This window comes from Artemia sp. Qi Xiang Cuo, chromosome 21, assembly GCF_049724085.1.
Source record: "Artemia sp. Qi Xiang Cuo chromosome 21, ASM4972408v1, whole genome shotgun sequence".
Lineage (NCBI taxonomy): Eukaryota > Metazoa > Arthropoda > Branchiopoda > Anostraca > Artemiidae > Artemia > Artemia sp. Qi Xiang Cuo.
Window position 1 is genome coordinate 36403811 of NC_142814.1, and position 17590 is coordinate 36421400.

The 17590-nt window shown below is 36.0% G+C and overlaps 1 protein-coding gene across 3 annotated transcripts in view; it reads right to left on the reverse strand.

Annotated features, from left to right (window-relative positions):
• The window catches only part of LOC148939498 (solute carrier family 41 member 1-like), a 91893-nt gene that overhangs the window by 12557 nt on the left and 61746 nt on the right, over positions 1 to 17590 (reverse strand). For all 3 annotated transcript variants that reach the window (XM_089106696.1, XM_089106697.1, XM_089106698.1), the window contains exons 4-7: positions 16770 to 16914; positions 12325 to 12471; positions 7080 to 7227; positions 3472 to 3676 (exon numbers count right to left, since the gene is read on the reverse strand). In XM_089106696.1, coding sequence (XP_088962822.1) covers positions 3472 to 3676; positions 7080 to 7227; positions 12325 to 12471; positions 16770 to 16914 — 645 coding nt within the window. The remainder of the gene's footprint in view (positions 1 to 3471; positions 3677 to 7079; positions 7228 to 12324; positions 12472 to 16769; positions 16915 to 17590) is intronic.

Consider the following 17590-nt stretch of genomic DNA (forward strand, 5'->3'; position numbering starts at 1 on the left):
TGCAATTACGAAGCAATATTGGCAGATCAAATACCATAAATTGATAAAACGTTGTTTTGTCCAAATAAACCAATAATCCCAATTAAACTTTTGGCAATTTAAGTTCCTGGTAACAAAATCAGTAAAACAAATTTATAGAATCTAAAAGTTACGTAATGCTTAAATCAAGTCCATTTTCGCTGTCAACTAAGCTGAGCAGCTTAAATTTTTTATTACAATATTTGCAGTGCTATCTGTAGCACGATTATACAGAGAAAGCGAGGTAATATCCTTCTATTAAACCGAAATTTACATCTAGTCATTTATTCGTTTATAATTTACTTGTATTTTCATATATTAGACTAGAGTATTCTCTTGGATTAGGTGTGGTAATACAAACGGTAATGTTTTTCAGATTAAAGTTGAGCATTTTATGTGTTTTGCGGCTGTTTTATGGCCGCTGTAAAATAGGTTTATTACCAATCTTACTTCGTATAATTGGCAAGTGTTCGTAAACTTCCATCCAATCAAATTTTGTACGACGAATACCAGGAGCCTGAAGCCAAGCGAGTACTTTTTACTATGCAATTTTTATACAAGCAAAAAATACGCTACAGTTATTTTTCTTTTATGCCTTTCGTCCTAGGGACTCGGCTGCTAGTTTTACTATATAACGTCAATTAGATATTTTGCGCATATCGGACTTCTTCTTGTCACTACGGAAAGCCATCGTGAGAGGCAGCAAAAAAAGAGAAAAAAGAAAAGAAAAAAAGAATACAATTTTGCTTACTCGGATTGTAAAGGGTCAAACGTAATGGGCTGGAAGAAGGTGGCTATCGTTAAGAGGCCAGGTTGATTGTGAAACGCTTCATCGGCAAAGTTTATGTTAGCAATTATTTTCTATGTGCAGTAGCATATATTTTGGAGGGGTTCGAGACAACCTACAAATCTCCCAGAAGTATGCTGCCAAAAAGCTACACTAAAGGAGGTTCACCTAATCTTGAAGAAGAGCGCTTCCCTTAAGGAGAGGATGCCCTTTAACAATCAAATGCTCTTTAATATATAGAATACATACTGTACTTGGCAAACGGCACCATATCTACGCTAATGATTCACTAGTGACCTTACAAATAAGTTCTAGCGGAAGTACTTTCTAAGGAATAACTGAGTAAAAACTTCAACTAAATCTTGGAAAACAACTTTCACTACTGATAGTTGTCCCCAATATGAAGACTCAAAATGCCTTCAGTGAAGTTGAGAATAACTTCACATTAATTCATTTTAAGGTCAAATTGATGAATTCTTTCGTGTGTTAGTCTTCTGAGTTTGAAGTTTATACAATTTTTGGAACTTTAATTAACCATTTTTTCGCCGAAAAAAAAAAAAAATAGTTAGCCAACAATTTTACCAACAATTGCGTTTCCGTGAACTAGTTTTTTTGGTAGAATTTTTTAGAATTTCCCTAACAAGCCAAATCTATGCTGGAGAAAATTGTCAGTGACCTTGAAGCGCATTATTCAAAAACTGATACTGCAGCAAAGCAGGATAACTATTTCTACGCTATTTAAACTGATGAAAAATTAATGACGCCCAATATATCTTAAAGTTAGCAAATTCTTTGGCTGGACTTTCTTTTCTTTTGGAAATATCTTCAGAGACAGGTTAGTTCAGTACGCTGAGCTTAACGGACTAAGCTTTACTACTCAGCATATGCTGATCTAATTTTGTGAACCATGAAAAATTCCCTCTTCTCTACTTTTACCAAAAACAGTTTAAAGTTTTTTTTTTCTAAGCTTGTATTTGTTTTATTCCACCCTCAATTGCTACATTTCAGAGAATTGTTATCTAATACTTCTGATTCCACGAGCTGACAAAATTTTGTAGCAAACATTGTTAGTTAGCTGACACTATTTATAAAGAATCTTTTTTTTTTGTATTTTAGGGTGCTATCACGCCAACAAAAAAGCCGACATTATCTATATAGAATCTATTTTGTTTTGTCTTTTAGGGTGCTATCACGGCGAATCACAAGTTTCCACAAATCTCAACTAGCGATTTTTTGCTCGTCAACATTTGTGTTTCCGCACAATAGCAAAAATTACTCCGAATATATTTAGAGCACTAACTGCAAGAACTTGTAAATTTACATATAACGACTATCCAATAATGCAAAGCGAAGGGCCCAGACTTTTCTTGTTAAAAAACCTCAACTCCAATTCATTCCCCACCAAGTCTAACTTTTTCCTCAAAGATTAACTAATTCTCACCCAGGTTTAACTCATTCCTCATCAACATTTGACTTTTTTTTCTTCAACTGATACAATTCCACTTAGTATTTAAATCATGAAAGAGTGGCTTACGAGCTTGATAATTTCTAACAGACATGTCACTGTCCTACATACCTACATCCATGGCTCTGTCTTATAACGGACATACTGGAACAAAACTATAACAACAGCTGATAAACCTTGGATCTCGGATTTCTCGGGAGGTGGGAAAAGCAGGATCTTCGAGCGGGGTGTTGTTAGGTTGCTCTTGTCACTATGTCAGCACAGGTGGCTTTAATGCTGCGACAAATTTGTAAAATTAGTAGTAGCATTACAAACTGCCGCTTGTAAATATCCCTTCTTTGAATAATTCTTTGATTTCAAGATGAAAAAATCTAAGTACATAAATTCAAATGTTAATAAAAATTCACATATAACCCTTTTTGATTGCTGTTCAAAGGGGGGTAAATATTTCCAGATGAAAACCGTGCAAAAATTACACCCAGAAAATATGTCCTGCCTTACCTTCAATATAAAGAACTGAAAATCGTGTTACACTAGAGAACACTAATACCAGAGGTTGACATTCCCTAATTGTATCCGTAACACAGGTAAACAGTACTTATTCCCAATATGACTGAGGAAAAAATGTATGTAAAATATTTTTTAAAAAAACGTCATGTACTTAATGAATTCTTAACGCAAAAGAAAGGAAAAAAGATTAGTTATCGGACCGGGTCAGCTAGTCCAACCGAAGTAGAGTTATCAGCCACAAAACTAATGGGACTGCTTAGCTTGATATAGATTAATAAAACGGCATCACCAGATATCTACACATACTGTAGATAGAAGAAGCCGAATTCTGCGAAAATTTGAGGTCGGATTTTGCCTTTGACCAAGAATCACGCTATACATCTAAAATCGAGCTATTGTTATGAAAGAATACAATGAACGACATTAACGAGAATCCGACAATTATTACTTTTTTCTATCTCAAAGAGCAATCTACAATCCCTACTCAAGTGGTACTTGCAGCAACACCAGCCATTTTTTTCGCCACAACTGGCATCTGTAATTCAGATGTTACGAGGAATGTGTTTAACCATAAGCTCCTCAGACTCATGGCAACATCTATCCCACCCCATACAATATCTATAAAAGTAATTTCGTTCGTTTCATATAACAGAAAAACGAATATAAGATAAGCAATACGAATATTAACTACCTTACAGAACGCAGAAACAGGGTTGACACAAATAGTTCCTGCATTTAATGGCAACCGACCAAGTGAGCCATTTCTATGGAGCCAAGTTGATAGTCTAGATGCCTGAACTGCCACTAGATTACCACCAACACCATTAATAACTGGTTGAAACACAGCAATACCATTGTAACTTTTCACTGTATGGTCAAGAATGACGCCCCCAGCGCTGAAAGTGTAAATAACTTCATTTTAGTTTTAAACATAGACCAGAGCTGCCAAAGGCGAGTGGATGGCACACTGGACTTGCAATTCTTTGTCCTTCGGGAAGTGTGTTCGAATCCTACTATCACCAAGATCAAATCCTAGTTTGAGGTGGGGGTCAGTGGTGTGAATCTGCAAACACAGCCACCTAGGGTATGGAAGGCTAAGGACCTTGGAGAACTCAGCCTCGATTAGCTGGATCCACCCCGCCACAAACTACAATTGATCAAAACCTTTTAAATGCTGATTATGCTCCGAACAGGATTGTCACTACACTAATACTGAAGAAGATAGGCTATTAGTCACCCTGAGCATATTGCACCAAGTTAGACCACGAGATGATACGATGATGGCAGAACAATTGTTGAAACTCTTATAACAAATTATATATATAGCTTTTTGTTAAACTGACCTACATTCAAACCTTTCAGTTCAATTCAGATTGCTAGCAAAGCTTATTTTAATGATGGTAATATCAATTCCCAGATCAGCCAAACTCTCAAACTTAGCCGTGCTAGACAGAAATCTTAAAGAATTCTTTTTAATCATAATTGCAACAGCGAACTTTTCCAAATAGGCTTGACCCAAGTTTTCTAAGAACCTTCCAAGTTGTCAATACAGCAAAAATCCAATGGAAAAAGAATTGAAATAGAGAAAAAGTAGAAATTAAGATGACGCTTTGATTAATTAATTGCGAACAAGGAAGTTTTCTGGTGATCAACTGCTACATTTTTTCGGTATGTAGCAACATGTACATACCGAAAATTGTTTATGTAGCAATGTAGAAAATTCGTTTATGTATAAATATGATATAAACTATAAAATTTTATGTAGAAAATTCGGTATATAGCAGAATGTACATAACTTCATTGTTGCGTATATCACATCAGAATTAAACAATCAGAATTAGAATTAATCAGAATTAAAGGATATTAACTTAAAATTAACTAATATTTTAGGAGAAATTTAACTTGACATGAGTTTTCGTTTATTCCCAACATGAAATAAATGGCACTGCAATATTTGCAATATTAAAAATACCAATTTTCTTTCCCCTTTCTATTATTAGGCTGTGCCAAAACCAAAAAGACATACATGTGCTCATTTTTATTTCAGAAATCTGAGCAGCATCAGGGGCCCAAGCCCCTCTGCCCCCAAAACCTGGGGGCATTATCGGAATTATTTCAGCTTTCTCTGCAATATTTTGCATAGATCACCGATTTTGTGGCCTTTTTTTATTATACATACCTGTTGGGGCTCCCTGCCCCAACAGATAAATGACCTATTTTCCTTTTCTTAATTACATTTACTTAGATTTGCTTATAATACAATTTTCAATTAAAAGTTAAAGTCTCGTTGCCAAGCCAGTAATTTCGCATTAAGTGAACCTTTGGGATAAAATCTATTTCAGTCTGTCTGGACTTGGCCCTTCGTAGTTAATGGTATTTAAAAAGTGTTTGATTTTAAAGCTTTCATTTATGAGATTGGTCAGGGTCAATCTAGGGTTCACCCCTACACCAAGTTCTTCGTACTAAAGTAGTGATTTTGTTTTTAGTCTGTTTTCAGAGTTTGCAGACGCATTTTTTGTTGGAATCGAAATTTGGGAGATTAAAAGTGAGTTATTTTTTCCAACCGTGTAAGATTATTTTTGCCGAATCTAGGCAGGGTAGGAAAAGAGTTCGCGATGAATACCGTCATTAATATATCGACGGGGGGCGGGGGGGGGGGCGTTTACCCTTCAAAGAGATAACTAGAGATATTAGTGGTGACACAAACTGTGGCATCCTTGGCCCATAGTTTGGCCCTTGTAATCATTCGATCACGTTACCATACTCTAAAGAAACCGCCAGCGGCACTGGTGTGGCGTTGGAGAACAAATAGTGGGGGCTCACGAGTTCCCACGTCAAATAGTGGTCCCAGTGTTGGCCCCACATATAATAGTGGTACCAGCGGTGGTTCCACGTAAGTACTTCAGGCCACTTTGTATGGAAGGGATGGTCGTAGAAACTTGGACATTGGAAGTTCTACTAGCTTTTCTAGGGGGTTGGAAAGCAATTGAAGGGCAATCGATGCCCCTCCCAAGCTCATATTTTCCCCCGGACCAACATACACCCCCCGGACCCGGACCTTGCACTAAAATTTTCCTTGCACATTATGGTTCATTTGACCCAGGAACTAACGGTTTTAAATTTCAATCTGTTTAAAAAACAAATCTAATGGCCCTGTCTTGGGCCTAGTTTTCAGGCGAAATACTTTTCTTTGCCAATTAAGGACTTATCAACCCGAGAAATTCCGGATTTAAGTTTCAAGCCAAAAAAGAAAATATTTTTGCCCAGTTTTAGAGGGTCAGCCCCCCCCCAAATCTGAAATTCGTTTTGCGTATTAGCGTTCCCTCTGCCCAGGAACTGACGGATTTAAGTTTCAAGATATTCTAAAAGACAATTCTTTCAGCCTTTTTCGGTGAAACTTTCTTTTTTCTATTTACTCTTGTGCAATGGATTTCGTTTTGGCCCAAAGGCTTGAGGCTGGGAGTTTTGAGCTGACCAGAAAAATAAGTTTATGACCCTTTCTGAGCCCCAATTTTGGGGGGTACCTTGCCACAACCTTTTTTTACATTAGGTTCCCGTTGACCTATGGACTTATGGCTTTAAGTTTCACACTATACAGGAACAATAAATATGTTGGCTCATTTCCAGGCCTTCCAGCACTCTTTTCCCTTCAAACAATAAATTTGGTCCCCTTAGCTAAGACAAAGACTCTTTAAATTTTAAGACCTATCGAGTAAAAAAAACATTTGCCCATTTGGTGGCCCACGCCCTAACTGACAAGACGTGTTGGCCCTTTTTCGGGTGACATTAATGGGGGAACCAAGTTTCTCTTCAATATTTTTGCGTGCTAGGGTCTCCATGGTCCAAGTACTAAAGAATATGTTTCAAGCCAATCAGAAAAAAATCGGCTCTTTTAAAGGCACCGATATTCAAGCTCCGTTCCCCCCAAACTAATAATGTTCTAGAAAATTAGAATTCACACGGCCCAGGGACTTGCCCTTTTAAGCATCAGCAACAACAAACTTTTAACACCCTCTTGGACCCGTTTTTGCAGAGAACCGACTATTTTTTTCTCCTTTTTTCGTTTGCATTAGTCTCGTTGCCTCAGAAAATTAGCATAAAAATTTCGAGCCATCAGGAAAAAAAAAATTATTTTGAACCTTTTTCATGTCCCATCTTTTGGGGCCCTGTCCCCCAGACAATTTTTTGTATACTAGGACTCTCCCCAAAAATGAAGGATCCATGTTACTGTTAATAAGCAGTTAAGACAGACCACTAGACAAATTGACATGGGGCTTTACAGAAAAAATGAAAAGCTACCTGCTAATAACCATGGCAGACAAGACAGGAACCCAGCCGGTAGTTAGAACTTCTTTGGTTGTGCAATGACCTCTTGCAGCCCAGATAAAAATAGGAATTACTAAAAGGTAGGCACCAATTATAGATGGAGCTAGCCATGGTTGCCGACCTAGAAAAGCAAATTCTAAAATATAGATAAGTAGTTAAAACCTATCGGCTGCGGTAATGTAAAAGACGTTATGCACAATATTCAGCTAAACTGAGATTTATCGCCCACCCTTCAAAGTAAGCAATTACTATTGGACCCATTCTATTTGGCTCACATGATATATAGAAGTCAGTATCTTAAAAGTGCGAGAGGTTAGGGGAGAGGGGGTGGTTAGGAATTAATTTCTCATCTTCGTTCATTTAGACTAAGCCTGAATAAGGATGTTGCATGCTGATACCTCCATTCTTGTTCCAGAAAAATATTTCAGACATTCCTTTTAAAGCTTTATTTAACTAATTTGCTTGAATTTTATAATTTACATGCAATGCGCAATGTATAACTACGCATCAGCTATTAAGAAAGAGGGGTGGTGATCATTTTGTAGGCGGGGGGGGGGGGCAGATGCCTCAAAGAGTGCATTTGAGCGCCAAATATCTTAACTCTCTTTTAGCCTTCAGATGACAACAGAATTAGTTCAAGGGAAGGAAGGCAGTAGAAATTAGTACATAATTCCTCGTGATTTCCAGGAATATTTCTGGTCTACGCCTTTATTACAAAAGTAAAGAGTAGCATTAAACCCTAAAATTGACAGAGTTTATTCCGTATAAGAAGGGGGCTGCCGCCTCCTGAACCCCCTTTGTGGTCGTAGAAACTTCACAGGATCATTCGATCACAAATTAAGAGTTCTAGTACCCTTTTTAAAAGTCAAAAGTGATTGGATAGCAACCAGCCCCTACCCTACAACCTTTTTTGATATCTGGTACTTTTGCAGTCCCTTCGTATATCTGATAAACATTACGTTGTCCCCATTTTGTTCAGAATACTTGAAAATATCAATGATTTGCATCCAACATAACATATCCAACGAAACTCCTAGAGCCCCTAGGATAAGGTCCACAAATTATGCAAATTGTCAATTCTTTATAGATACTTTTCATAGCAGAAAAAAGAGAGGGGAAATGTTTGATCTTGAACTTCAGCGGTGTGAAACTATTTGGTATTATTTCTTGGTAAAAAAAAAAAAGATCAGCATCATTTTGCTGTGAGAAGAGGGGTTAGGGGCCTGGAAATAGACCACAAAAATTTTTTCCTGCTCAATTTGAAAATTACGGTCACAAGTCCTTGGACCAAGGGACTACTATACAAAGAAAATATTCAAAAAGATTGTTTCCTTTGAAATTGGTCTCTCTTCTAACAAAGGAGGTTCAAAGAAGCACCGAATTTGTCCAATTTGCCGGAAACTCGTATGAAACTTTGGGCTAAGGGGTTGCGTCCGCGATCCGACAGTTGAAAAAGAAGAATTCGGCTGGCATTGACCGTGTATCCGCCCTTTACCTTAGCCATTGCAGCCCAACTTTCATGGGACACCTAACTCTTCTCTTTCAGATGATCTTCACTACTGGACTCGTACCATCGGCATTCAGTACTGGGTCGCTTAGGCCAATCCCAAAGAAAGGAAAAAGTAATTCGGAATGTGCTTCGTTAAGACCGATCACAGTAGCACCAACGCTTTGCAAAATCTTCTAACTTTCGGTCATTGATGAAATCCAGTAAAAATGCTGGACTCCCCCTTCACAGTTTGAATTCCAGAGGGGTCTTGGTTGCGGCCACGCCATTTCTGCTTTGGCTTCAGTCTTGATTGACGCTGATGAATCAAAGGAGTCCATTGTTATAGGTCTACATGACGCCTGCCGTGCCTACGACTCACTCCTCCATGACCAACTCATTCTGGATATGCGAAAGAGAGGTGTACAGAAGGACATCCTACTACCCATTAAAGACATGTACGACCACCTACTGGCTGAACTCCTACTTCCTGGCCATGGTCGAGCCCTCACTGAATATACACCAGACGTGATGCTGTCCTACCGAGGGAATCCTGTAGTCCCAGTAAAAAAGGGTGCTCGACAAGGGTCAGTCACATCTCCTTGTGCCTTTAATAACTGTATTATTGAAACACAGTCTACTATTGAGACAACATACATAGCTCGTGGCATTGACGTTCCAATGATAGTCTATACTGATGATATTCGGAACCCCAGCCGCACAGTCGCAGGTACAGAGACCACCTTCTCCACACTACAATCAAATTACAGTCGCATTGGCCTTGAATTTAACCCACAGAAGTCGGATATTCTTCTGTTCAGCTGGCGCCAAGAAGAGGTCTCGTCTGTGAGAACTGTCTGTTGACCCTGTCTCGAAAATTATTTACCTTGGTTTACCAATTGGAAGGGATCTCAAAACTACCTGCTCCTTTTTTATTGATCATCTCCGTAAACGCCTGGCTTTTGCTTACAGTAGAGTAGTCTCATCTAAAATCCATTTCAACCGTTTAATTCTGGCTCAACTTTATAACGCAGTATCCCTTCCCCATTTAGAGTAGTCTCATCTAAAATCCATTTCAACCGTTTAATTCTGGCTCAACTTTATAATGCAGTATCCCTTCCCCATTTCCTGTATCTAAGCCCGTTTTGGAGAATTTTTCCCGAGCCAGAGAAAAGAAAGCTCAGATCCGCGTTTTTTAAGTATACAGTCCTTGTTGCGGCTCCCGCCGTGGACAAGAAATTCGCACCTTGTCAAAAATTTTAAAATTGCGGACGCGACGGCAGCTATAATTGAACAAATTAAACGGTACAACGAGAAAGTTTCTTCCCACCCTTGGTACCGTTTGCTAAGGCAGTAAATCGTTGTCCATTTAATTTTGTTTGCACACCTCTTGTCATATTTAGTCTTTTTACCGTCTCTTGTTATATTTATACTAGTTGATTGAGTCCGTTGATTTTGAATAGAAGTTATCAAGTATTTTGCTGTAGGTTAGGTTAGTTGAATTGAAATTATCAATCATATTGCTTATATTTCTTCAGTACTTGGGATTTTAAAAAGTAAAATTTCTTACGTACCTGCAGTGCAGTGTATAATTGAGTTTTTCTTTCTCGTCTTAGTAATTTGTTCGATTATGTGTAATGTGTTGTAATTTTTTTTTTTTTTTTTTTTTTGTGTGTTTTTTTCTTTTTTAGTGATACTCCGTCTTTTGTACCTTTTTTGACGGGTAATAAATAAATAAATAAATAAATAAATAAATAAATATATATATATATATAAATAACTAATAATATATAAATAACTAATAATATATAAATAATTAATAAGTAAATAAATCAAAAATATATAAATAAATAAATATTTTGCCAATTATTCGTTGAAAAAAAATATGACTATTGACAATTGTAAATAAGATGCTAATGGCCTTAAAAAACCGGAGCGTATACTCTTTTCCGAGGATTGGAAAGCTACCGAGGAGTATAATAAGAAATACTCGCTTAAGGTACCCGTTGTACAGCGTTACACGATTGTTGTGTGAGTTGCAGACACTGGCAAATGATATAGCTTGATACTTTGATGATTATTTCATAATTCAGAATGAATCAGTAAATGAAGTGTATATATTTATACAAAATTTTCTTCTTCTTGATGTCGTTATTTCTAGACGTCAGCAAAAGTTTGATATCTTTCTTTATTTAAGTGGTAAGCGTCCGTAATCTCCCAGCCAATCAATAATCTAAAAAAAAATCACGAAATGTTATACGACGGGTAAGCCCGAAGCGAGTTTTTCTCTATTATGCAATCATAGTCAGTAGGTTGTTGATATTTAGAAGAAACTATTCGTTATTTTTGGTATGTATGATATGCATACGTTAATTTTGGTATGTATGGTATGTATACGTTATTTTGGTATGTATGGTATGTATACGTTATTTTGGTATGTATGGTATGTATACGTTATTTTGGTATGTATGGTATGTATACGTTATTTTTGGTATATATATGTTATTTTTGGTATGTATTGTACGTATGGTATGCATAAGTTATTCTTCGTATGTATGGTATGTATACGTTATCTTTGGTATGTATGTTGGTATAATATGGGGTAGGTAGGTTTCATTATAAAATGAGGAATTTTATACGTCGTTTGGAAAGTATACTTGTTTTGTCTCATGGCTGAAGATACTGGAGTTGAAACTCAGGAAGTGTTTTTCTTTGGGGCGAGGGAAATTTTCCCTGAATTCACATTCGAAGGAACGATGGATGGACAGCGACGACGAGGAAGACCATGGAAATGGTGAAAAAACAGCTTTGACCATCAGCATATTGTATAGCTATTCAGAGTGGCACAAGACAGATACTCATATCCAGCCCTGATTCATGCCCTGTCAAAAGCAGCGACTCCAAGACGTCCCATAATGTTGGATGGGATTTAAGTAGTAACTAAGGAGAGTGAAGGAACTAATAGTTTCCTGGGGCGAAAGAGAGCAAAATATATTTTTCCCAAATCCTCACATAAATAGCATATTCTAGGTTTTTTTTTCTTTATGCCTGTCATCCGAAAGGTTTTTTGGGCAGGAATTCCATCTAGTGATACGGGTCGCATTACCACCCAACCATTAAATTTCCATAATAGCCTCACTACCTGACAGAGCTAAGTTGATTAGCTCCATCTTACTCAACCTTGACTTTGCACCACTTTTACTGGAACTAAAAATTGAACAATTCCACAACACGCATATTTTTAAATGGGAATCGGTGGCCCTTTCCACGTAAAAAGGACACATAAAGAAGGATAACTGATGACGAGGAAGGCAATAACTCAACTGCTGAAGAAAAGGAAGTACGCCTTGAGTCACTGTCAATTAAGGGTGAGATCATCATAAGACATGAGCTCCAAAAATAAGGCATGCAAAACGAAAGGAGAGGGTAACTATGATTAAAAACTTCCCTGTCATTTTTTTTAGCTCTAAATCTAAAACAATTCACCTTGTTTTAAAAAACACTCTCATAAAATAAATACAGTTAACTTTCCTGTCTCTTCTACTTTCCTCCCAATTAAGGAAAAAAATGGTCTAGTGGTATCCGAGTGCGACTTCATCTGCACTATTAAGCCCAGCGACTGACAGTTCTGAGAAAAATTTAAATCTGCGACGTACTGAATTTAGATTTAAAATTAAAATAAATTTTTATTTAAATTTAAAAATCAATCATCATATAGAGAAGAGGACTTACCAAGAGAATTATAAAGAAGAGTAGCTATTCCCGAGAGTAGTGCCAAGGTTGTCAAATCACCCAGACTAGCAGCAATAGGCGTTGCCACGTTATCGGGGTTAATGTTGTATTTATGAGAAAATAAAATCACAGCTACCATAATAATACCTAAAAAACACATATGTTTTAGAGTATTACAAATTCTAGAAGTGAGTTTTTCTTGGTAATAAAATATAAGATCTTCGGAGATACTTTCGTTCAGATTGTTTTCGCATCATTTGTGATATTTCATATTTTAAAAAATCCTTTTAAAAAATGGAAACAATTTTTTTTTTCTGAAACCTAAAAGTAGCCAAGTGTCCATCCAGATTTTTTTTTAACTTTTTAGTCACAATCTTGTGTGCTTGAAAGCAAATAATTGAGTCTCAATGCAATTATATATTTAATTGGTAATATTCATCGAAAGCTTAAACTTAAACATAGCATCTGGGAAATTGTTATTTTGAATAGTGGCCTGAATAATATCAAGATGACAACCCTAGATCTTCTTCAAGGTGGAGTGTTCAGGTTTATGATATAGGATACAGAGTTACTGCTTATGATGCTATTAAAACACTGGAGAGACTTTTTAGGGTAAGTATTGATCACGTTCAGTATGTATGGAAAACACTCTACTGACCAAACAAATAATTAGGCTCGAGTTAAGTATTTAATTAAAGGAAGACCATCGGCAACTGACTTTTTTGTGTTTACCTATATTAGGGTTTGCTGCACAAAATACGTTGCAAAACGATGGCCTAAACAAAACACAGTGTGGATTCGTTCATTGGCTGAACCAATGAATGAATAAATATAACCTAAATCAACCGTTGGTTCAATCTGTTTTCCAATATTTTTTCAGTATTTGTGTAAAGTTTCAATGTATTGAAAACTCACTAGAATACATGATAGTGTATAATTGAAGAGTCACTAACTTAATATTAACGAAAGACTTAATTTTATAATTTTGTCATTTATTTAAACTGAACAACTGAGAAAAATTTATTACCAATTGAAATATTTGACTAGTTGTAAGGTTCAATAATACAATTGTTTAACTGGCTTAATTTGTTTATTTGCGGATAATATTCGTTGAAAATTACAGTCTTCCTCTTCTTCAGTGAGACGAAAAATTATTACCAATACTTCTTCTTCTTCTTGTTCAGATTGTTATGGAGACGTTTTCGCAGTCTTATCACCGGAATCGAATTACAAGATTGCCAACACTTTCAAAATGACCATTTTAAATTTATTTGACGTTGCCTTTTTCCACTGAATATATCAGGGAAAAAATAAAACTCAACAAAACTGTAATTTGTGTTTGTGAATTAGCTTAAAACTTGAAAGGGTAGTTTAATAAGGTAGAAATTTTTGACTTGGAAAGAAGTTAACGAAGAAAAAAATAAATAAAAACCATCTGATGGATCTTCGCAGCTGAAATTTAGTTACCTGAGCGAAATTTCTGTATCTGAAGTTCACGTAACTCGTATCTGATGTTTAACCAATGAATGAATGAATAAGACCTAAATCAACCATTGTTTCATTCTGTTTTACATTATCTTTTCTGGTTCTCAAGAGACGTGTAAATTTTGATTTGTCCAAAATACGTTTTTTTGCTCGATTTTTCAGAATAATATATTCTTTTTTTTTTTAGTAAAGTTTCTTTTTTTTAAAAGAGCTGTTTGGTTGCAAATTTAAACTGTAAGCGGCTTTTTTTTACATTCATAGCTTTAACGAAATTATGTTTAGAGGATGTTTTTGATTCAATTTTGGGGTTTTCAGGGAAAAACTAAAAAAAAGTGGAAAAACTGTGAGTGATAGAAAAATTAGGATTAATGTCTTGAATCAGAATGATAACTTCTTTTACAATAGCCTACTTTGATTGCTAAACCAAAAAGAGAGATTAATTTTGAGCCTTAGTACAATCAAAATCACTATTTGTGAATTTTGCGCAGTTAGTGTTTGATTAAATATCCTCTGTACAAATCATGGGATAGGCCTTTTCCCGACTACGGATGCATGCTTTTTGAAGGGCTGAAAAATTCTACTGGTAAGGTAAAAAAAGGTAAAAAATACGGCACTGGACGTTAAGTAAATAGTGAAAAAGACCACACTGCCTTTCCATCATAAACATTAAGTAGAACAATAGGGAAATTTTTTATGTAAGACAGTGGAACGCAACTTTAAAAGAATATTTTAACACTATATCCAAGGGCCGTCCTAAGCAAATGAACAAATGAAGAAAAAAAATAATATAAAAAAAAACTCACATTAAAATCCAATCGTAAAAGCTAAATAAAATTTTGAATTTTTGAAAGATTGAATTTTAATGTAAGTTTCTTTTATATTGGTTTTTTATTCATTTGTTCTGCTGAGGACGGCTCTTGGATATAGGGTCGAAATATTCTTTTAAAGTTGCGTTCCACTCTTATATAACAAATTTCTCTATTGTTCTATTTATTCTTCATGACTGGACTTTACACTTCCTACCACCGGTGCTGATCTCCGTTTCACGGTCCTTAAGCCAGGAAGTAAAATGGTGGACTGGGGGCCAGCCATCCTGTGTTTTCGCACACCCTTCAGGTTTACCTTCACCAGATTTCTCCAGATACCAATTTAGAGCTGGGTTTTATTTCAATTTAAAACTACATCTATAACTGAAAAGAAAACTTCAAAGGAGAGTACCGACCGGGTACAGCCTCTAAGTGACAGATTTAATGCAGAGTCAATGACTGTTTTCTACAAGTACATCCCCAGCCTCCATCAAGCGAACTACATATTCTTGTTCCGCCGTTTTCCAAGCCAATATAGCAAACACCCAAAAACATTCTGAGAAGGGTAAAGCATCGAGAACTCTTAAAACGGCTTTATCTAATGCATCTCCATTTAGAATGATTTCAGAGGTGTTCTCTGGAAGGAGGTGGTCACTGGAAGGAGGCGTTCTCGGAATTAACTGATTTGTCACAACAAACAAACTGCGGTTTGAAACTCTTCCTACTCATGCTCAAGCCTTTCAATCTTCAGGGGGTCCCTAATTTTACTCAGGACACGTTTACAGAAAACATTAAGATGGCTTGGAGGAAGGGGGGAACGAGTTTTCCCAAAGTCGTGACCTATCTAGTTCGTTTTTTTTTATACGAGAAAATGGTAGTAGACTATGTAAATTTTCAGAAAAAAAAATTTAGTGCCGTGTTCAAGAATTCCTTTACAGATATACAATTATTGTGTACTTAATATGTTAAGATAGCAGGGGGAACAATCCTTTATAATTTTTATTGCATTTGGAGATAAGTTTTTTTAAAGTGTGAAACCCGTTTGTTGGTTCCTTTTAAAGGAAATTTCATAGACACACATCAAGGAAGAAAACATAGGTAAATGATTGGCTAGAGCAGTGATTCCCAACCGATTTTGGACCACGCCCACCTAGACATTTCTAAAATCCTGATATCCCCTCATGATATTTATATTTTATTGCTCAAAATTTTACTTGCATACACCTGAAGCAAGCTTAAAGGCTATGAACTTGGTATCCCTTTTCGGGTCCTCCTCTGGGCATGTTTTATACTAAAGAAAATTATTGTCTAAATATAACACCTTTTATAAAATGTATGACGTCATTGTAATGCTCTTATCTTTTTATCTCTTTAAATGCACATGAATATAAAGTCGTTCACATGAAAAATGTGATTTTTTTCAAAATTAAGGCTCTGATGTATAGTCCTGTGCCCCACGTTGGAAATCACGGGGCTAGAGACAAATCGAGCCTTATGTTTTTAGCACCATCGCGCCATGACGTTTGTCTTAAAAAGAGATAAATAAATTTGAGCTTTCTACTGCAATTAAGTTCCTTGTGCAGTTTTACATGCTCAATTTAACAATATTAATTTTTCCAGCACCTATATTTTTTTGCTGTAATTTTGAAGGCTTTTTGATTGGATATTAGAGCCTTCAAACCACTAACCAGAAAAAAAAGTCTACACAAACGCAAAAATCTTTACCTATTGGAAACTTAGTAAATAAATGGAACAAATTTCATATAGCTCTGAAATCTTAAATTAAATTCAAAATTATTTACTGAAAAAAAATCACACTATAAAACTTAGCTTAAAAACTTTTTTCCAAAACAAATTAAAAGACATTAGTACGTAAAGCTGAGGGCAATGGAAAAAACCTGATTATATTTTCAGGCTAAGATTAAAAAATTATTTTAGAATTTATTAGAAAAGATAACAGACTCTCGGAAGACATAACTTTTCATGGGTTGTTACTTATCAAGTAATCGATAAGTAAGTAATGTATGTAATATCTAAATCCTATAAAATTATATATACTACATAATATCACTTGTCCGGCAGCAAGGGCAGTCAGCGTCATAAATCTAAAAAAAAACTCAAAAGGAACACCCAAAAATTCGAAAAGGAACTTACCTAAAATAAGAGACGCAAACGAGGCAGTAACAATTGCACTAGCACAAAGCAAAATGGCCTTGTTAAAGGAAAATATATCTTCTCCTGACAAACTCATAATAACAGCTACTATACTAGCAAGAAAACCAACAACTATTGCTTGTACCTAGAAAAAAATAAAAATCACTCTCATTCAACTCAATAAATATTAGGCTAACTAATTCAAAATGAAGCTGCTCAAGCGAGGGTGCTTACATGATGCTAGGTACTCAAGCTGCTCGCCTACAAGTCTAGCCAGATTTCTTTAAGAGCCGTTCAAAACATGTCTAATTAAATTGACATGTCAAGACACGTGTTTATTCAGACATCAATATGCAGGAATTCATGTTTGAATGTAAAACTAAGTTCTTGGCTGCAACAAGTAACAGATAAGCATTCAGTTCTAGAGTCTAGAACCCTATGTCAATGGTGTTAATTCTACCGATTATGAAGCTTCCTTTATCACCATATTTATTATCTGCGCTTACGAGTGGAACTCTCAAGTATTTCTCGCTAGAATTCTATGCCTAAGAAAGTGCATGATGGGACGTATGTTTAAGAACAGTAGTCTTGCTGCACATGTATGTCAATGCTGCTTAGCCTAGGAAACTGTGTGGCCAGAAATCCATATATTTAGACACACAAGTTTGGTTAGAAATGCATCTGGTCGCCACCTACAAGAATAGATGATAGATGAGCCGAGGTTTCTGATTAGCTGAATTTGCAAGCATAGACAGGTCAAAAACCAAATCAGCCAAGAACCAAATTTTACAATATAATAATACACCATAATTTGATACAAA